The following is a 22,221-nucleotide window of genomic DNA, read 5'->3' on the forward strand; positions in this document are numbered from 1 at the left end:
TGCTCCTTAGCTACTGTAAATTACACGGTTTTTACTTTATACTAAGTAATGTATGCAAATGCTTTAATTTTCCTTCTGAATCTTGTAATTTGGTAAAAGATCCATGCATCCTGGGCACAAGGAAATGGCATGAAGCTGTGTCAGAGGAGTTCAGACTGGGAAAAGGTTCTTCACTTGAGAGAGTGCTGGGTCACTGGAACAGGCACCCCAGGGAAGTGGTCACAGCACCGACCCTGCCAGAGTTTAGGGAGTGTCTGGATGGTGCCCTTAGTCATATGGTTTAATTTTAAGTAGTTCTACAAGGAGCAGGGAGTTGGCCTCAGCGACCCTTACGGGTCCCCTCCAACTCAAGATATTGTGTGATTCTCTGTGCTCTTTATACACAGACCATGCTAGAATTTTTTTCCATTTCTACATTTTAGGTGCCTTATCAGGAGCCAGAGAAAGCTGGGAATATGATTCAGGAGCAAGAGACCTTCAAAGTCCAGACCTCCAGAGCAATTTACCTCTACAAAAAGTGTTGGAGTGTGGTGGAAGAAATGTGACTCATCGGGCTGCTCTGCAAACACTTCTAGCTCGGGCCTCAGATTTTAGCAGCTCTGTTGGAGGAAGCTACTTAGAACTTGCCAACACTGTAAGTGCATTTTGCCTCTGCATTTAAGTTCTGTAGAAATAATTTATTTCCCCCCATCCCCCAGAGAAGCATATTAATTCCAGTCTTAGAGCCTTTGAGTCTTTATATGCCACACTGCTGTTGCCTTTCATTTACCAGGAAAACCAATGTGATTTTAGCAGTTGGTTGGTGTGCAGTATCACCAAAGATTGTGTAACTGATTTTCATCAAAAAGTGTAAGATTCTGTGAGGAGCCAAACTGAAGTTCTCAATTAATATAACTTATCAAAATTAGAGTCATGTCTGAAAACTTCCTACCAATTTTTAAATATGGTGTCAGATTGTTCAGAACTGTTATGCTGAAAAATTCTTCCCATGTTATTTCATGGGCCCACTAAATTGGTGATTGTTTTGAATCATTGGTGTGCTGTCATTGTGCTTTTTTACTTCCACAGGCAAGAACTATTCTACTTTGTAAAAAAATGCGTAACTAGTGAAGAAGGAGAGCACTGTATTTTGCTTTCCAGTCAGTATATTGGGATCAAGTTTGTGTTTTAATTTTAAGCCAGTCATATTATGAAAGACCACCCATTTTGTAGCGTGTTTCTGATTAATGTTGCACAGGAGTTTATATAGAGAAGACGTGTTAAAATGAACACACAAAGTTTCTCTTTTTTTAAATGACTGTTTATTGACACTCTTGATTGTGATGAAATACAATCCCATTTCCTATCCTATGATCCCTTTGCCTTGTAACTGTAAAGAGAAGGCAAAAATTCCATCAGATTATTAGTGTTCTCATACAATAACTGCATATTCCTAATGGGTATGAGACAAAAAAAAAATCACTTTATCTGGGAAAACATAAAGACACTATATTTACTGGATGTTCACTGTTGCAATAGGTAAAGCAAACACATACCTACAGTTAATTTACTTTATATTTAAATTACATCACCTAAGGATAGTATCATAGGATAATTCAAGCTGTCAGGGTACTTCAGGATTCTGTTGGACAGTTACCTAGTCCAACATCTTGCTCAAGATTTACTAAGGGAAGTGATTGCTGGTGACAGTCAAAAGTCACCTTCTTTAAGCTGCCTTATTTGAAAAGAAAATTATGATATTCTGGAAGTTTTAAAAGCCTCTTAAGTTTTATTTAAGTTCCTGAGCATGAGCTGGTATAAGACATGAAGTTTACATATGCAGAGTAAAAATATATATTAAAACTTATCTAAGGGAAAAAAGAGTTGAAGGAAGCTGACAGTACCTTAAAGGAATTTTGTCATCATTTTCCCTGAGGAGGATAGTAAGGGATCCACTGTGATAAATCACAAGCTTTTTTATCTTCAAAACTAGACAGGAACATATTGATACTGGAAAGTGGAAAATGAGGCACACATGTATTATAAAGAAGGTAAAATGGAGTCCCTGAGAAATTATAGGTGTTAGCAGCTTAATTTATGTGTTCCAGTAGTTTTCCAGATATGTGAGCGATTTTAAGTCACTAAGAGACATCATGTAGATTTATAAATGAATAGTCACATCTTTCCAATCTAGCATCTCCTTTAAGATAATATTAGACTTGGAGATAGAAGAGAAACTGTAGGTGTTGTGTTTCTCCAGTAAGACATCTGGCTCTGCCTTGGGTGACATCATCAGGGCAAGAAACACCACCTAAATGTAGGTACCTACTAATAGGTAGATATTAAACTCTTTTGCAAATTGTGCGACACTGAGTTTTTTAATGTTTCCTGAGCTCCATTCTGTCCCATGATCTCTGACTTGTATGAAAACACTGCTAAATTCAGGCCAAACTACACTGGTGAAACAAGTACTTCTCCACACTGAAAGCTGCTGTCACAGTAATTCACTGAAAAGGTACAAGTCTAGGTCCTAGAAGGATAGTGAGTGAATCAACATACAGTTCTCTGTTCAGTTGCATATGTTCCACAGCCTTGCTTGCTGTGCTTAAAAATTACCATTACCATTGGAAAGCCATGAACTGTCTCACACTTGATTATTTTAAAGGATGCAGAATGTACTTCAGCAGGAGTTTAAGTAGAGGTTTTTAAGACCAATTTGTGCACAAGAGTGGATTGCATACTTTTGTTTCTGGATTAGGAACTGTGTGTTGCTGTGTCCGTTTTGGATCTGGTATTCATTCAGGTTTCAATGTGATAATGTACCAATGAATCCTTTGTGTATACTTCTGGCTGATCATGGTTTAGAAAGGATTTGCTTTGGTAACCTGTTGTACGTTTGTAAATATGAAGACACAGGTACAGAGTATTACTCAAGAATGCATAGTGTGAAGGCTACTGCATTGCTATTGCATGTAGAAATTTCATCAAAAAAATGCTGAGGGTTCTTCAGATATAAAGATCCCAATATATTACAGCTTTTTTTTTTTCCCACCTCTGAATTCTTTTTATGTTTGCGAAAAATGCCTGATCTTTGTTTTAACAGGCATATGCTTTTAAATATTCTTTTTATGTTCTTTCAAACTGCATCAGAATCAGCAGTCTCTCATTTGTATGTAGATTAATACAATAATGTCTCTATTTGACTCCTGCTGAGCATTGGTATCATAGGTCATATGTAAATTTTTGCTTTGGCTTTATTAAAATGGAGAGAGAAAGGAATGGGAGAAAATGGAGAAAATAATTTACTTTGGGTTTTACTATTTAGTTTTATTCCATTTACACAGTTTTTAATACCGAGAGGCATACTGCAGTCTAAATTTAGGCTCTTTAAGGAAATAAAGCAGCCTTCTTAAAGCTATTATTAGACATGGGTACTTTATTCTCTGTTTCTCAGATTGTTTTACCTAGCTGCATTTGCCACAATGACAAGTTGAGCTGCTCTCTTACATTTATTCTCAGAAGTGGCAGATCTCATCTTTCATATTTTTATGTGTTGGATTCACATAGGAATCGAATCACATTAACAGGGCAGACTCCTTTGTTCTGCTATCAGGATTACTTCCAACAGACTGGGGGAGGTTTAATAACTGCATTACTTTCCTCCAGGAGTTGACTGTATTTCATTTTGTAAATCTGCACAACAGAAGGCAAAATATTTAAAAGCAGGCTCTATGTGGACATTTCTCTCTAGAACTTCAAATGCTCATAAAGTTAACCAGAGAGGTTTATCGTCTTAAGAATGTGTATGAAAAAGCAGAGCCTTACTGTGTCATCCTCCCTGAGGGCGAACAGTTCCTGGCAGCTTCTCCCAAATGCATCTACACAGCCCACATGGACACACCCCTAAAGCAGTGGCTTTTTACCTTTGTAGATGTTTAGACTCAGAGGTCTATCAAAGTCACTATTGCATGGGTGAACATGAATCAGTTAGGTGCTTTCTGGTTTGAAGTCATGCGGTTGTTTTTCTCTTATCACCCAATAGTGCTTTTCACTATTGGAGTGTCAATTATTACTTATTGTTTAATTTCCTATTTTAATTTCTGACAAACTCCTTTTGATTTTAAACTTTGAAGTAAGGCTAAAGACAACCCTGTGTTGATATGTACTTTTACAGCATAAATTATACTCCTCAGTCAATACAGAGGGTCTCCACACTGCCCTTAACATTTAGGTTTTCCACTTAGCAGTGGCTAAGTGACCCTGAGTCCACCATCACTATGCTTAGTTTTTATAAAGTGAATATTTTTAATGTGTTTTTTGTGTTTAAATCATGTGACCATACAGCCTTACAGAGCTTTATAAAAACGGAATACCCACTCTGAAGCATTATTTCTATTCCTTTAGAGGAGGATTTTTGAAAAAGGGCTGTTTGAAATTTAACCATTCATATTCACTGCATATGTTCTTATTTGTTCTTTTCACGCAATTTTGCTGTGTGTGATTTTAATAACACATATTCAGGTGCAGCTTTTGTTTTACTGGAATAATTCTGAAGTCCTTATAGAGTGTTTAACTCTTCCATTGTTTTTCAGATTCACATTTTTTACACCTGAATAATAAGAACATGTTTCTCTTGATAGCTGTTCCTCTTGATACCAGCATTTATGACTAATATATTAACCTTTAATGTGACCTGTCACCACTTACTGATGATATATACTTGTTCGTGCCAGCAGGTTAAATGCTACAGCAAGTATCTCTGATGGGAACCCTTGTATGTGTTCCAAATGTAATAATTTATTAGCTTGGTTTGTATTGCGTTGAGGTGCAAATAATTTAAATATTCTTTATGCACAGGAAAGAACTGAAGCATTTCAAAGGATTTCTTTTGGTGTGTGCATGTTTGGGAGTTGTTTTTTGTTCATACTTGAATCTTCAAAGTTGGACAAGAATTACTAATGTGGATAAATGTAGCAAAATAGCTGATTTGTTTGGTGTCATATCTGTTCTCTTACTTGGTGGCCATGCTCTCAGGAGGGATTTTGCTCTGTTGCATGAGCTGAAGTACCACTGTAGTACATTGTAGTACTGTACTACTGAAGTACATTGCATGAGGCAGCATCTCTATATGGTAGACATATTTCACATTATGATTCCAGTGTAGTATAATAAGCTGAAGCAATGAGATTGTAATACATTTAGCTCCCTTTTCGTATTCTCCTTGCATATGGTTAAAGTAGACTAGATTAACTTGTAATTTTTGTTGTTTTTTAGTAGAATGTGTGCATGTAAATGCTAATACATATCTGTGTGCTTACTGTTAGTTTCTGTTGCCTTAATTCAATGTTGCCAAAAGTAGCCACATTTACATAATAAAATCGGGGTTGTTTCTTTTGTCACCTTGATATGATCCCATACCTCTGTTCCTTTAGCTGTTAATAATTCTGCTTTGCTGATAAAGTCTCTGCACAAAGATCTTATGTTTTTAAAATGTGACCACAATTATGCTGATACACATTTGGGGTTTTTTTGAACTCTCCAGTCCCTGGACTGGTGTGATCTAGGGACCTTTAGTCTCTGATTTTTTCCTTCCAAAGATACTCCAGCTTTATTGAAAGGTCAGAGCACCTTCGTTGCCAGAGCTTTTTTAGTTGAAAACCTTTAGAAAGATTTGATGAGGGCTTAGTTGACTTGCAAAGGAGAAGAGTACAGCTGTATTATTGTCAATAGAGTATAGTAGGATTTCATCATGACCACTTGCTTGTAGCTGCCTGTGTTCCTATCTCCTCAGAGTACCCATGTAGTGCTACAGCTGTGGTTGTTTTTACTAACTCAGAAAGAGGGACATATTTACAGGATTTGCAGCATCACTTCCTGCAGTATCTTGTTGTTCTGCCCATTTACTAAACAGGTGTATTCCTGCTTTGTTATGTGCAGGGCCATCAATACAAGATGGATGTGTCTGGGTAGGAGGGCATTGGCACAGATTGCCTCACTTGACAAATCTGCACCTACTCAGCTTAAGGGGAACTGCTCTTGGATGTCTCCACTGAGATAAAACAGAAACCTAATGGAACAAGATTCTTAAAGTGTCTTATTGTAATTACTGTGATATATGCTCCTCCTTAGTTATTCCTGTCTTATTTTCTTGTTTGTGTACCTCTGGTAACCTGGCGTTACTAGAGACTTTTAGTTTTGGAATGGACTGTTTTGATCATGGATCTGTATGACAGGGTGTGCTTTCTGTACAACAGAATTAAGGTGACTAAGCAGCATTTAATTCTGACTGTGGGAACCAGTGCATACTGTTACTGTTACTGAAAATCACAGGAGCCGGGTGTCCTTTGTCTTTTGTCTCCTGCACTTGCAGCCATTTGTTTTTCATGTCCTACATGCAACTTGTATTACGATTTATTTTTCATGTAAATAAAAGCTATTACTGTAAATATATAACCTAATGATTCCTTTAGCTGGAAACCCTAGTAGTCAGGAAGGCCTGAAGCTGAAGAAGATTCTAGTGGTGTGGACCAGTAGACCCTGCTATTTGTAAAAGGTTTGTGCCCAAGGTAGCCTTGTCTTTTCTGCCTTTGCCTCCAAATTAGACATCTTTTCCATCCACCAAGCTAAAAAAAGAATCTGAGAATTAAATTAAAGCAAGAACTGATTGTTGGAATATAGATTCAGGAAGCTTGGCTTGTTGGAAATTGGGCACAACAGAGGTTTTGTCTGACAGACATTTTTTATGTTTAAGGATGTGGGAAGCTGTTTGCTGCTTGTCTTTGATTTTGAGCCAGTATTGTAATGGAGTTTGTTTGTCTGAAGCAGGCATATGGTGTAACAGGATTACACATTGTATTTACAGAGTCCTGGCTTCCATAGCCCTCTAATAATGCTAAAAAGGCAAATTATGAACTTCCTTAGAAATTCCCTTCAGTGGCATATTAGCTGAGGTTCTTTTTTTTTTTTTTTTCTGTTAAAATTTCAGTCTGCAGATGATCACAGCACAAAGTGATGAATGTCAGCTGTCAGCACAGAGAATATTTGTTCAGGCAGTCTTTTAATAGATCCTTTTGACTGCGGCTTTCAACTGCATCTTTTATATGACAGTAGAACAATATCTCTTACAAGGATGCAACGCAGGTAAAGTGCACAGAATGATGGGGTTTGACCCAGCTCTGCCACTGTAATTGTATGATGAGAACTGGCATGTGGCAACTGTGTCCTTTAGAAAAGGGATTCTTCACGAGTGTGTGTAGGAAGGTGTTGTGAAGGACTACAGATGAAGTTTCAAATCTTCTGTTTGAACTTGCAGGGAATTTGTATCTTCCCCCCATCTCATTGCTTACAGACTTTCTTAATGCATACCATTTTGTTTACTTTACTTGTGGGAGCTCTGGCTCCAGAACAAGTGTGCAGATCTTTTTACTTTTCCAAACTTTTTCTTCTTTTCCTCTGATATGTTGGGCCAGCACCACTGCACATGGCTATACCATGTATAGTATTAATATTATTATCTCTCTTGGCAGTGGTGAGCTGAGCCCGAGGCCCAGGATTAGTCTGTTGGAGCAACATTAAACTCCTGGGTTCTAATGTGCCAGAAAGATTGCCAGGTACTCCTGTCACAGGCTTTTCTGTCTTAGCAGATTTTCTGCCTGTTCTGAGTATAAATTGCTGACCTGACATGGTTGCAGTTGGCAGTGCTAAGCTTCTCTGGATTCTGGTTTATTAAAAAGAGGAGAAGACTTAGTCCTTGTCCCCTTCTACACCCGTACTAAACCCTTGTGTTTTGGTTAAATGATATATAGGAATTCTTGTGATAAACTGAAAATCTTAACCACGGTGCATAGTTGAAAATGGATTCTTATATGTTCCTGCAGTCCAGTGGTAGTTCAGATATAATGGAGTAATTGTTCTCCTGCCAACCAAGTGAGACGAAGCAGGGTTTCTTTAAAAGAATGTCAGGGACATGGTTAAATTTGTCGAGACACTTCTGCTCTGTGGAGTTGTTTCTCTGTCACTGTCATGTCTGGGACATTGATCTGAGGCAGCACAGGATGCATCTCTGCGTCTCTGTATGTTCAGAGGTTTCTGAATGAATATATGTTTGTCAGCACAGCTGTCACAAGGGAGTATTCTGGTGCCAGTGCAGAGAAACAGGGAGGTGAGTACCTCTGCACAGGTGATCATCTTCTCAGCTGATCAGATTATTTAATAACTATGTTGCAGTACATTGGTAAGCTACACTTCTGATCATGATAGCAAGTAGTCAGAATAAAGAAGTAGTAGATAGCAAGTAGTAAGAATAAACTTTGAGTTTTAGGAAGGGCAGTGTCTGTTCTGTGAAGAATTTGTAATGAAATAAGAACCCCGCTGAGGCACCCAAGTAGGGTTTGTGCTTTTAAGCCATCTGTAATTTCTTACACTGAGTTTTGTATTATTTCACCTTCTCAAAGCTATAATTTTAGAGAAATTATTGGAGAAACAGACATTGAATCTTTCTATCCTATGCATTTTTAAAGAGATCATAAGTACATTATTGGTTGAATCTAATTTTTCCATTAATATTGATTACCTGGTATGCATTATAGAAAAGGAAGAAAAAGCTTTTGTTTCTGTAGCCTCTACAGGGATGCCAGGTGTTTATTAAGAATGATGAAACATTTATTTGCTTTAATTTGTTCATAGACCATTACCTGAGAATAAACCCTAGAAATACTTAGCAAGTCATTTCTAAACTTAACGAAATACGGGATTCTCAAGAAAGTCAGAGATAGCAAAAAATGCTGAAACAGTGTTGTTTGCTTTCCCTCCCAATGTAAAATGAAACAGCAACAGGAAGGTTGAGGTAGAAATGAGTGAGGCAGAGGCATGGCAGTCTTGGAGGTTTTCGTGACAAGCTTAAATGTAGGAAGTTGTGTAGGAAAAAAGTCCCAGGAGGTAGTTAAAAGATACATAGCAAAGCAGTTAGAAGGGTAAAAAACCATAGAATTTATAGACCAAACAGGAGGGTTAAAATAGAGAGCTTGGATTTTGTGTTTAGCTATCCAGGGAGAACAACAAACCAACCAGACAACAAAAAACCCACCAAATCCACTTGCCTTTAGAAAAATAAAGAAATACTCAGCTTTACGGGGTAGTAAATGCTTAGGGACTTGAGAACTGATTAGTAAACTATCTTGCTGATCTCCTGAAAAGTGACTAAACTTTGCAACTAAAGAAGACAGCAAGTAAAATAAATGTCAGATAAGGGCTGTAGGAATTAAATTACAATAACCTGAAATTTAAATTTTTGATAGTAAAATAGGTCTGGTTGAAAACTTGGGGGGGTTATTTACCAAATTATATATATATATATATATATATATATATATATATATACACACACACACACACCTCATTTTGATATATATATATAATTTTGATATATATATGTGTGTGTGTGTGTATATATATATATAAAATTTTGGCTAAAGTTATTGTTGAAGTTTGTTGAAGTAAGTTTTGCTATAATGTCTCTAGAATGAAAGCTGTACAGATGCCTGAAGTGCTCAAAGTTGATGCTTAGCTTATGTTATTGTAAGGCTTATTCCAGCCAAAAAATCTTACTGAGGTTCAAGTAGGAATCTGTCAGACCTTGCCTGCATTTGCCAGAATTCATCTGACTGAAAATGTTTCAGGTGGAACATTTCAGTGAATGCAAACTTTCAAATACTCGTATATGCATACATATATACAGATGAGTGTGTGTACATTCACGTATATAATAAGTGTATATATCCGTACATACTTGTTTGTGTGATTGTGTATACCATATTTACGAATATCACAGTTTAAGCGTTAAACATTTAGGAGGTATCTTGGCTGTAGATAGTGAAAAGTGATGCTTGGCTTCACTACTTGGTGGTAGGTGAACAGCTCTGATGCAAACTACAGGACAGGATCCCTCCTCATTCTCTGGGTCACTATGGGCACTTACATGGTCCTAGATCCAGATCAGGGAGTTGTGTGTTCCGTAAACACACAGTGGTAATTGAATTTAGAATGGAGAGAAGTCTTGCAATTAGGGAAAATAATTCCAGACTGATGACACATAAATGTCTCGGAGCTCAAGAGTGCTCAAGAGCGGACGCCAAAGTGCGCAGCCTATTTATTGGGTTGCTGTATGTTTGCAGAGGTGAGATCATGAGTGCTGTGGGGATTGGAAGTGGAAATTGGAGTGTATGAAGGACAAGACAGAAAACCAAGACTTTACAGGTAATAAGAGGGTGTAAATGAAGGAATCTCACTATACCAGGGATTGGGAAAAACAAGAGAGACTTAGCATGGGAGTTATGGCAAATCCTTTTATGCATGTGAGGATTTTTAAAAGAGATTCAGTTCACAAGTGATAAACTTTAAAGAATACAAGTTCTGACAAAATAAGGGAATAAACATCTTAAAGGTAGAATTAATCCATGGGCATTTTATTACGAGTGGTCATATTTTTAGAGCAATAAATGTGCAAAACCATAGGCTGTGTCTAGAGATGTTAAATCACAATGGCTACCCATACTGAAGAAAAATTAATAATTTGCCTTTTGGTTAATAACTGGGTGAATGCATGACTAAACTGAGGGAATGCTGAACAGTGAAAGGAAGAGTAGCAGAAATATGATAGCATTAATTAAAGAATGGTGTTATTGGTGTTTTTAAGCAAGGAACAAATGAACAGTGATGATAATTAAGTGGCTGCAGCATGAAAGGAGCATAGAAATTGCTAGTCTCTCCCTGTTGTCCTCATGGACAGATCTCTAATGTGAGTAACAGGCGCACACATTGACTGCCTGGTCCTTTCTCTGTCCTGACCTGATTCTGAGGCTCTGTGGGGTCAGAGGGAACTAGAATTAATGTGATGGCTTTGTATTAAAGGACAGAAAATGAGACAGGCTGTTTGACAGGTTGGTGAGTGGCTTCATGGTGTGATATACTGGAGGATGGAAAAAAAAGATCAAATGTGAACTCCCAAGGAGACTGGTCAGGTCAAGGACATGACTTTTTAAGTGGATTAATTATTTGAGGAAGGGTGAACAGGTGAGAGTAGCTGATTGAAGTGCTATTTGGAAATTACATTGCTCTAAGCATGTTTCAGTTTTAGACTAATCAAGACGATGTGACTGAAGGAAAGAAGTTTGCTTGTGATTTCTTCAGATAGATTGCTTCATTGTTCAGTATAAGGTTACTTGCAATTGGTTCAAATGAATTACATTTTTTCTCTCCATCTAGATACATAACCTTCACTAGCATTAATGAGAACAGTTTGCATCAAGAAGAATCTACCATCCCTTTCAGCCTCTCCCTTTCAAATCATAGTGCATTAGCGTTATTGAATAACAAAATTTCTGGAAACATTATCCAACTACTGTACTGCATTTCTGCTTCCAAGTTTAGCCTTGATGCTAACCTTCTGAGTGATAATCTTTTGTCCATGGAAATTTAGTATTTTGTACCAGAGTGAGAAAAAAACCTAAATTGTATGTAGGAGATCTGGAGTATTTTAAGATAGTTTACTGGAGTGTGGGATTGTGCAGGATCTTGCTCTAACTGTAGAGTTTATATTGAAGCAAACAGAAACTAAATGCTCGGTTGCATTTCAGCTAAATAGCTAATTAAACAGAACCAACTAAGAAGATCTTATTTCATATGTCCTGGAACTGTGATCAGTTAATCGTGCATGTTATATGCTGAGTGAAACTGCTTCTCAGAAAGTGGTACACAAGATGCTGAAGATAATAGAAAATTGGTTTTGTGCTGTAGTTTTCACTCTGCAGCTGTCAAAACAAGGAAGGAACATTCATGTGTTACATTTGTCACACCTGCTTCAGTAATTGTTAAGATGTAGAGTACCGTAATTACTCAGATATTACAAGGCAATAATATAACCTGATATAACCTGAGTGCTATTTTGTCTTTTTCCATATTCTCTGGTAGTTTTAAAAGAAAAAGTGGTAAAGGCAAGAGAGTTGTATCTCTATTTTGAAAGAATCCTTTCAAAACAATTGATAGACTAAATCTTAAATGGTTTCTCAGATCCAATCCAAAGATAGACTCCTCAGTGCATCTCAGATACATGTCAGTGATACTTCTACTACAGTTTAGAAGAGTAAAAAAATGAAAGAGACTGGTCGTAGGATTATTAGATCAACAGTCATCAAACTGGCCACACTAATGGTTGTTACTGGATAATTCTGAAATTATCTTGAGAATAATCTGTCAGTGCAACTGCACTTACCTACAAGCAGTACGTATTGTGAGTGCTTTAGAGGTACAGAAAGTAGTAATTGGTCAGAATGCAATGAGATTGCATGGTAGCCCAGGACAGTGTCTCTTTCTTGACAGAACATGGTTACTAGATGTTGGTTTTGAAAGTCTCAAGTGACAGTCAGGGTCATCCAGGTTTTTTTTTCCTCCTGGTTTGTATCATAGTACTTACTGAAGTACCCACTGACACCATGACCTTTTGGGCTACAAAATGCACATCTGTAGGTTGAGAGATTTGTAGAATCATAGAATTTTCAGGGTTGGAAGGGACCTTTAAGATCATCTAGCTCCAACCTGCTGCCATGGGCAGCAGATCAGGTTGCTCAGAGCTCTGTCCAGCCTGGACTTAAAATCTTCCAGGGATGGGGCTTCCACCACCTCTCTGGGCAACCCATTCCAGTGTCTCACCACCCTCACAGTGAAAAACTTCTTCCTAACTTCCAATCTCTGTCTATCCTCCTCTAGTTTGAATCCATTCCCCCTAGTCCTATCACTACCTGACATCCCAAAAAGTCCCTCACCAGCTTTCTTGTAGGCCCCTTCAGATACTGGAAGGCTACAATAAGGTCTCCTTGAAACCTTCTTTTCTCCAGACTGAATAACCCCAACTCTCTCAGTCTGTCTTCATAGAAGAGGTGCTCCAGCCCTCTCATCATCCTCATGGCCCTCCTCTGGACACACTCCAGCATATCCATGTCTTTCTTCCTGTAAAAGGGGCTCCAGAACTGGATGCATACTCCATGTGGGGTATCACAAGAGCAGAGCAGAGGGGGAGAATCACCTCCTTTGACCTCCTGGCCACACTTCTCTTGATGCAGCCAAGGATATGTTTAGCTTTCTGGGCTGCAGGTGTACACTGATGGCTCATGTTGAACTTCTCATCCACCAGCACCCGCAAGTCCTTTTCATCAGGGCTGCTCTCAAGCCACTCACTGCTCAGCCTGTATCAGTGCTTGGGATGCAGGACCTTGCACTTGGTCTTGCTGAACTCCATGAGATTGGCATGGTCCCACTTCTCCAGCCTGTCAAGGTCTCTCTGGATGGCATCCCTTCCCTCCAGTGTGTCAGCCACACCACTCAGCTTGGGGTCATCAGGGAACTTGCTGAGGGTGCACTCAATGCCCCCATCCATGTCACTGACGAAGATGTTAAACAGGACCAGTCCCAACACTGATCCTTGAGGGACTCCACTTGTCACGGGTTGCTCTTCCCTTGTCTATTGATGTTGTGACCTTCTCACAGAAGGCCACAAGGTTTGTCAGGCACAATTTGCCCTTGGTGAAGCTGTCTTGATTATACCCAGTCACCTCTTCTTTATTCTTCTGCTCTAGCAGTGCCTTCAGGAGGATCTGCTCCATGATCTTACCAGACACAGAGGTGAAACTCACCAGCCTATAGTTCCCTGATCCTCCTTGTTTTCCTTTTGGAAAATGGGGGTTATGTTTCCCCTTTTCCAGTCAGTGGAGCCTTCACTGGACTGCCATGACTTTTGGAATATAATAGATGGTGGTTTAGCAACCACATCTGCCAGTTCCCTCAGTACCCATGGGTGTATCCCTTCAGACCCCATGGACTTGAACACTTCCAGGTTCTTCAGATCGTCACAAATCTGATCTTCACTTACAGTTGGCAGTTCTTCCTTCCAACCCTTGCCATTGTCTTCCATGACTTCAGGAGTGTGGCTGGAGCCCTTGCCAGTGAAGACTGAGGTAAAGAAGTCATTAAGAACCTCAGCCTTTTCCATATCACTTGTCACTAGTTGTCTGTTTCCTTTCTGAGGGGCCCCACACCTTCCCTAGTCTTCCTTTTGCTGTTAATATACTTACAGAAATTTTTGCTAGTCCCCTTGATCCTTTTCCCATTCACATTCTGACCCCCTCCCTGAATGTGGTGGTTAAAAATGAAGACAAGCACAAGGTGGAGGGCAATGGAGCATCACTACCCTGGTTGAGGAACTGAGTCAGGGAGATGGTGCATGAACAGTCAGCTGCCAAACAGAAACAGAGAGGGACTGTGTCCAACAGGCATCTCTCTCTCACTGGATCACAGGGTGCTCTGATCTTTTTCTGGCAAGGCAAAATTGGCATACTTGAGATTTTCCTCTTTTTTCTGTGAAGCCTGCCTTTGGCACAAGCCAGTGGGAAAGTGTGCTTTGGCTTCAACAGAGTTCTTAGTACTTTGCTACTGTATTAGATCACTTCTATTTGAAAATGGTGGAACTGCATGGAAACAATGGGTTACATTTGTCTGGGAGTTTAAATTTGTGATGTAATGTTTTCATTCAATTAGTAAATGAACTCTGAGAGATCCTAAATAATATGACATGTCACATAGGAACAAATTCTCCCATCTTCAAGTACTCAAAAAACATTCTTGATGCTAGATGTTTTGATGTGTTGATGTGTTAAATGAATATGTCTTGATGTATTGAAAGACTGGAATATAATAGTAACTATTTTAGAAAAATGATTGCGTTTATTCTTAGCTAGCCCTCCACAGGAAATGAATGAGAAATGTGTAATCCTGTACCACTCTGTGAAAGCATGCAGAGATTGCAATGAGAGTCATCCTGGGTTGAAGTAAAAGCATTTTTTCTCAGAGTTTGGTTTAACTGCTTTATTAATTTGCATGAGTTACATTTAATTGTTAAGTGCCTGCATTTTCCTCCCACATTCTTATACACATCTGAAACTGAATTCTGCTGTTGTTTTTCAGTCCGTATCTCTGTCTCTTTTCACCATGTTACTGTATGGAGCAGGAAGGAGGCAAAAGAAAATCCTGTGCAGCATAGGGGTATTAATATGGAATGGATATAATTTAGATCCTCGACTGCCCTGCACCATAATGCAATGTGATGCATCTGTAGTACCATGGTCTGTCTGGCTAGTCTGCCAGGAATGGACAGCAATGGTGACTGAGGAAAGCAAATACAAACTTGATTTCTGAATGCCTATTCATAGTCAGCAGGTAAGAAACTGGCAGTATAGGACAGCAGAACAGGAAATCCGATATATTGAAGTAATAGTTAATGTGGCCTTTGCTTTAGAGGAGGAAAACCTTAGAACTCTACTCTTAAGTAGTTCTGAGACTTGTCCGTGTGTTGGTGAGTCCATGATACATGTGACAGAATTGGACAAAGATCAGAGCAGATTCTAGGCAGCTTATAAAATGGAATATAAAAGTCGATAGTGCTGCGAAATACAAAAGCTTTTTCATCCTCCTATTTGTGAACGCATAACTTGGAAACTTGTCAGCTGAAGGAATTTTTTGAATCAAAGCTGTTTTTTTTTCCTCCGGTATGAGAAATGAACTGTCATTGTACAGTACCTTTTTTTTTCTGGGCATACAGGAACGCTGTTAGTCAAATTTTTAGACAAACCTGCTGTGGATATGCAGCTGCATGCTAGGGTCTGTCGTCTGGAGGATTCCACATCTTTCTGGCTTGCCAGCCCCTGGAGGCGGGGTAACGCGGGTTGCCCGGAGTGGTGACCCGGTGCCTCTTGCGGTGGCTGCGAGAGCCGCGTTCCGCCAGCAGAGCGCAGTGCAGCCCGGTGCTGGGGCTGGGGGGCCTGAAAGGGGGCCGTGTGTCGGGAACAAAGCGAACCAGCAAAGAGGAATATACTCAGCACGAAGGCTAGAGACAGAAATTAATGTGAAGGTGAGACAGAGAGCACGCTGTCAAGTAGGGAAATTCCGTAGAGGAAATACAAGGTGGACGAGAGAAGGGAAATGTAAGGGGAAGGGAAACAAAAAAAATACCAACTGCTAGAGTCAAACTGAAGAGTAGGAAAATACAGAAAAAAAGAAAGAAAACTCTGGTAAGTAGACCAGGAGAATTGAAGTTAAAAGTCTTGTAAAGAGATTATGGCACTCCCCATACCCCCTGAGCCAGAGGAGAGCTGCAGTTCCTGGTGCTGGGCATGGAGTAAGGACAGGAACCCAGAAAGTGCCACTGCTTTTTAGTATCATAGAACAATGTACATCTGCTTATCGTGGTTCTTTATTTTATTTCACTTAATGTCATTTGGATTAATATCCCTATGTCTGTGTACTGATATTAATCTGTGATTAACAGACGTGGAAAAAGAATATCACAACATGATTTTCAAAATGTTTTTCTTGAAGAGCATTGTTTCCCACATGAATGTTTCTGTTGGGGTTTAAGAATTTTGCCACACCTTGTATAGCATTTATTACTGTTTCTCGTTTTTTTTCTGAACTCATTTGAAAGTGTAATGATTAGTTGTATTCAGTTGTTCAGGTACATTTCAGCTGCATTGGGAAGTGTGTGGGGCTGTCAGTATGTTTTAGGGGATGGACAGAAGGCGAGAGGAGGTTATCAGTTCTTGCAATGGTTCAGCATGTCTAAAAATCCAGCTTCTTAAAGATTTTTATAGATTATTAGGTGTGTGTTGAAATCAAGTGCTTTTTTCTTCTCTTCTTCAGTAGTATCTTCCCAAAGTCTTTCTGAAATGTCAGAGTGTTACATAAAATCTGCAGCTTTCTAATGGTGCTTTTGGGCTTACTATGACCTTTTGAAACCTTTACACACACACCCCCCACCCCCTCCCAAAAGCCTCCCAATTTTCCTTACTTAATTACACATGGGAATAGGGAAATATGAATCCAATTTTTTGTTATCCAGGTAGCATTTCCTGTTGCATAGCTTTATTGTTTTATGTATAGTAATTAGCATGCAGAAATCTGGAAAGATGCCTGTGATTCCAAAATGAACTCTCTGTATAGATATCTCCCTCCCATTTGCACTCTCCTTTTAGCACCGCCCCTTCCATGCATCCTTTAGCCAGCAGCAAGACAGCTGTGTTTGATCATAAACCACTTAAACTCCGGGCTTACTGGCAGAAGAAACTTTAGCACGAAGTGCAGCATTGGTTTGTCTCGGGGACGAGAGCATTCTTCTCTTTTTCATTCTCCTTCCCTGAACACTGAAGACTGTAGCAGCACTCTCCTTTAATTTCTCCGTGAATGTGCATGAAGCTCATTAATTTTTTCTGAGTACATTAAGCGGCATTGGGAGATGCCCTTAAACAGAGTTGTGGAAAAGAGCAGCATGAAACAGACAGCAGAGATGAAGCATGCCTTGCAGATGGACTAAGAGAGCCCTCGAATCCTGGCAAGCAGTGCTTTCCCTGCACTCTCTGAGCACTTCACGGCATTAACAAGTCTCTTACAGCGATGGATTGTCTGTGAAGTCAAAACCAGTTTGACTCTTTTAGAAGATCTTGCACCATTATTTTAAACTATCAGTGTGGAGTAAAAATGGCTGTCTAGAGCAAAATGTGTAAGACAGAAAAAATTTTGAGAAGAAAGTATTGAATTAGTTGAACAAAGCTTTGAAGCATTAAAATCTGCATAAATCGTCAAGCCCTGAAAAGTCTAATAATGAATTCTGGAGTTGCTATGAAATATGGAAATGACTCCCCTGCAGTGCCGAGTGAGGTAAGCAGTCTGAGTGCCCTTCTTTATGCTTTAAAAAGAAATGCTTCCCTTTTGGGCTTTCAATCTGCAAGGAAAGCAATTAAAAATTAATAGAATGTGTATCTTGCTGTAACTTGCTGTGCTAGTCAGGAAATGACCTGAACTTTTTTGCTACCCTACTCAGAATAAAGTGGTGAAAAACAAATGATTGTACCAATATAGAGACATTTTTCTTGCTATCCTGCAGCAGAGATTGACTTGCCTCCCAAGAGCTGTGTTTATACTCAACATTCATCTTTGCAGTAGGTGAAATATGGAGATCTCAGCTGAGATTAAGCAGATGGTGACTAATTTAGGAGGGAAGTGGGTTGAGTGGAAGATGACAAATATTTATTGATAAGAGGACAACATTGGCAGAAGTTGTGTTTGCTTGTATTTAGCCAAGGTGGTGTTGTTTCTTTAGGTTAGATGAATTAGGTTACTTTCCTTCCTTGCCTAAATGAAAATAAGTCGTGGGAATTTTATGCTATACAATTGGAAACTACAATAAGCTGTTATTTCTATAACCCAGAGTATGTCTGGTTTTTGTATAGCAGGATCATGTGTGTTTTTAATAAATTTGAAATGAAAGCCATATCAGATGTCATGAAAATGCATAATACATATTTTAGTAGTGGCAAATTTTGTAATTTATTGAAATGTCCTAGAGATCCTTATGGGCTTTACTTAGAACTGCTAATTAAGTAATGCTGTGAAACCCCAAGTGTTTGATTAAGGTAATTTTGTAGAAAATTGAATCTGCAGTCTGTATTGTCCTAATTTAACTGAAATGCCTCTCTTTACCTTTTGCCCATTTCTTTAGTACACTTTTTACTTTATATTTGGGTTTTTTTGTTAAGAATATTATAGGATATGCTTGCAAAATTAGAGACTTAATTACTAGAGTTAGTTTACCAGAGAAAGGACATACTCTGGTACAGAATGGTAAATAAATCAGTGAGAAGGACTCATGATAGAGGGAGTGTGTGAGACCTAAGCAAGTGCAGTACCCTGCAATGCAAGAGGAACAGTGGGTTTGTGACTGGGCAGTTCTTGTGAAATAAAGTTCATATCTATTCCTCTTTAAAGTACAAAATAGTTCAGTTGTGTAACTTTTTCAAATGATTGCTTAGAAATTCTGCATTGGCAACTGAACTCATAAACTCAGTGTAAAAGTCTGGGTTACTTTTGTCAGAAGTCTGCCACGATGTTTCTGGCTGTGGTTGTGTCGATGGCCTGATGATCACTGCTTTCTAGCCCCTCAACATTTTATTTTCAAGATTGTGCAGGATCACATAAAACATGGAAAATCACAAAAGATTTGAGCCTGGTTCATTATTTGGTACAGACAGTATTTGCCGGTAACACCGCTACCTTGAAATGTTAGCTGTTCAAGTTTACCTCACATAGACTTTTGTTCTAAGAAATTGCTTTTTCTTCTGATGTTTTAACAGGAAGTATCGAAAGACGTATGTGACTGTGCACCATACAATTTTTTAAATGTTTTTTAGTTTCTTCCAACAAGCTTATTTAATACTTAATTTACAGGTGTAGTCTGGCCACAGTTAGAAATTGGCCCCTCTCTGACTGCAGACATACCAGGGAAGATCTTGCACTCCTTTCCCCAGCTGCTGATCATCATTACTTTGCCACTAGTCTTCATCTTTGTTATGTGAGTTACTGGTGTGAGTGTTTGTTAACCTGAGTCACCCAAAGGGCCAGGCCAGCTTCAGCAATGGGACAAAACAGTGTGTTTTGAATAAAAGCATCATAGAGAATCATCATGTTACACCTTGCATAGGGGTGAAAATGCTTAAGTACTCTGGGAAGCAGTTACTGCTCACCTCTAATCTTTAACTACTTAACCAGCTCCCTGTGATTTGTATGCTAATATCAGGCCTTGTCATAGGGGTGACTGAGAACTGTTTTGACTGCTGTAACCAAAGACAGAAAGCCCTGGGTAAGGGATGTACCTGCAGTTTGTATACTTATGTTTTCCACTTCTTTATCAAGACCTCCTGCTTTTTCTTCCTTTCCCTCTATGATATCTTCTGAATGCTGTGTTTATATTTGAATGATGGAAGACAGTAGGATTGTATTAATTTAAACAATGGAAAATTTTTGAACTGGCTACAATAGGAATTTGATTAAATGACTGCTTCCTTAGTATGTTTTCTCCTGTAGTTCTATCTCTACAGTCAGTTCAAATTTTCACACTACAGTGGGCTGATACTAGTGTGTATGGATGGTTAATATGAGAATGCATCAAGAGAGACAGTGATTCATATGGTGGACAGTGGATTTTGGTGGAACTGCCATGATCTCTGTATCTCGGTGCGTGGAGCTCTAGTCGTGAAACTAAAGTTACTAAAATAAACAGGACAACTACAAAGCCCTGAAGATATAGTAAATGTATTATTGAATGGGTACATTAAACAAAAAGAGAGAATTAAATTTTTCTGACTCATTTCATTTGCAATGAAAAGTTGTACTTGAGGTTTACATCTCTCTTTGGGAAATGGCTAAAAATTAGGGTGAATCTTTTTTCGAGGCACAGTGTGATTGTAGAAACTTATTTGTGGTTGATGTTTGCTATTCCTAAACTCTTGTCCAGGTAAATAGAGATCTTGATATTCTTTATTTACTCTGCCCAGCCCTGTCCGAAGGTCACAGAGAAAGCAGAAAAAACCCCATGATTTCTGCAGTAGGTCAACCAGGCTTCTACAAAACTCATGTTCCAAGTGGTTTTTACTGATACATGTATCACTAGATGCTACCTCATTTCTTCTGCTTGTCTCATCTTTCAACCTTCTCTTTCTTCTGTCCAGAGAAAGAGTGATTTTTTCCAGTGTGTTGTTTACCTGGTAGATTCAGTGTGTTGTGACTGCATAGAGAGGTAGAAAAGGTTTGCTTAGTGGTAGTGTTAGGCTTTGGGGTTTTTTTTTAATATTAAAAATTCAGGGGGGGGCAAACTTAAAAATCTAGAATTAGTTGATAAATTTTGCTGTATGCCATGAGAACGTGTAACAGCCTCTGGTATTTTTGTAAATAACTAGCAGTGTCCAAGGAAACTGATTGCTGTTGTTATGAAATGGGTCTTCACCCATCAATATTATGGCTTAACATGATTTGCTGAGTTTAGTTTAAGTCTTGATCAAGAAATATTTGTATGCAATACGTGGCACCCCAATTAAGGGCTCTTTGAATCCTTTCTATTTTTTAGTCATACAATACTGTAAACCTTTAGTGTAATTAAAGCCTTTACTGTAAACCTGAATGTTTTGTCCAGAGAACCTATAGAGGCCCCATCACTGGAAGTGTTTCAGGCCAGGTTGGATGGGGCTTTGGCAACCTGGTGCAGTGAGAGGTGTCCCTGCCCATAAAGGGGTGTTAGAACTAGATGATCTTTAAGGTCCCTTCCAAACCAAGCCATTCAATGATTCTATGATAATCACAAAGCGTATTTTGAAAGCCAGCATCATTAACATAAACAGTCTGGTGCACAGAAAGTGAAATTACAGGCTGCTTTTTACATAGTTAAAAATGAAACTTTGTCAGAATTTACATGGCTTGTATATATTCATTCAGTTTTTCTGGAGCTGTGTTTTACAGAAGGAGCTGATATATATTTGTCTGATATATATTTTCTTCTTCTTCCAAATTCAAAGGCACTACCTGACTTGAGGTGCCAGCATTATAAGGAGGTGTATCACTATGTATTAGCTTTGTCTTTGTACACTCCCCTGTGCATCCAAGTTTGAGATGTGCTGAGGCAGAGAGATCTGTGATCTGGCCTAGTACATCTATTGGGCTAACTCTGGTCAGCAGTTACACCCACGTCTAATTCTGGGATAGTTTTAATTAGTAGTGTAGGAACATGGAGGAAATACAAGTACAGAGCTTGATGGTATTTTTGACAGTTGTATACTTAAGGGATGAATTATGTCCTTGGATTAAGAGCCAAGTTATGTTCCTGAGTATTGTTTTCATTACAGTGAGCCTTGTGAATCAGCTGATGGTAAGGCTGTTCCTAAGACACATTGTTGTGGAATCAGAGCTGGTATTATTGTATCGCAGTACATTCCATATGATAATTGTATAATGTGATTGTTTGCTATGTTCATTTAGCAGTTCCTGTATATGTTGATGGAGTATAAATTCTAAATAGGATATGTTCTTTTCTGCACAGCAAAATATGAAGGTGCCATGCTGCTCTAGGTGGATTCCTTATACCTTCTGCTTATTTTGTTGTACTTTTAAGACAGATGTTTCAGATGAGAATGTTGTGGATTGAAGCATTAGAAACAGATGCATATTCTTTAGCACTTTACATGGACTGAAACGAACACATAGACTATTTGTTCTGGGAAACATTAGTAACTTGTTTATTTGTTGATTTTAACAGTGGGGTATTTCAGATTTTGGAGAACGGAAGGAAAGAAAGGATTCAAAGGATTCTATTTGTAG

General features: G+C 38.8%; 1 protein-coding gene across 4 annotated transcripts in view; it reads left to right on the forward strand.

Annotated features, from left to right (window-relative positions):
• The window catches only part of MCC (MCC regulator of WNT signaling pathway), a 185,795-nt gene that overhangs the window by 27,377 nt on the left and 136,197 nt on the right, over window positions 1–22,221 (forward strand). For 3 of the 4 annotated variants that reach the window (XM_071731178.1, XM_071731179.1, XM_071731180.1), the window contains one exon: window positions 423–634. In XM_071731178.1, coding sequence (XP_071587279.1) covers window positions 423–634 — 212 coding nt within the window. Of the gene's footprint in view, window positions 1–422; window positions 635–17,109; window positions 17,737–22,221 lie in introns of those variants that run through there. The other variant, XM_071731182.1, reaches the window with a different exon arrangement.

The sequence above is a fragment of the Heliangelus exortis genome, chromosome Z (genome assembly GCF_036169615.1).
Source record: "Heliangelus exortis chromosome Z, bHelExo1.hap1, whole genome shotgun sequence".
NCBI lineage: Eukaryota > Metazoa > Chordata > Aves > Apodiformes > Trochilidae > Heliangelus > Heliangelus exortis.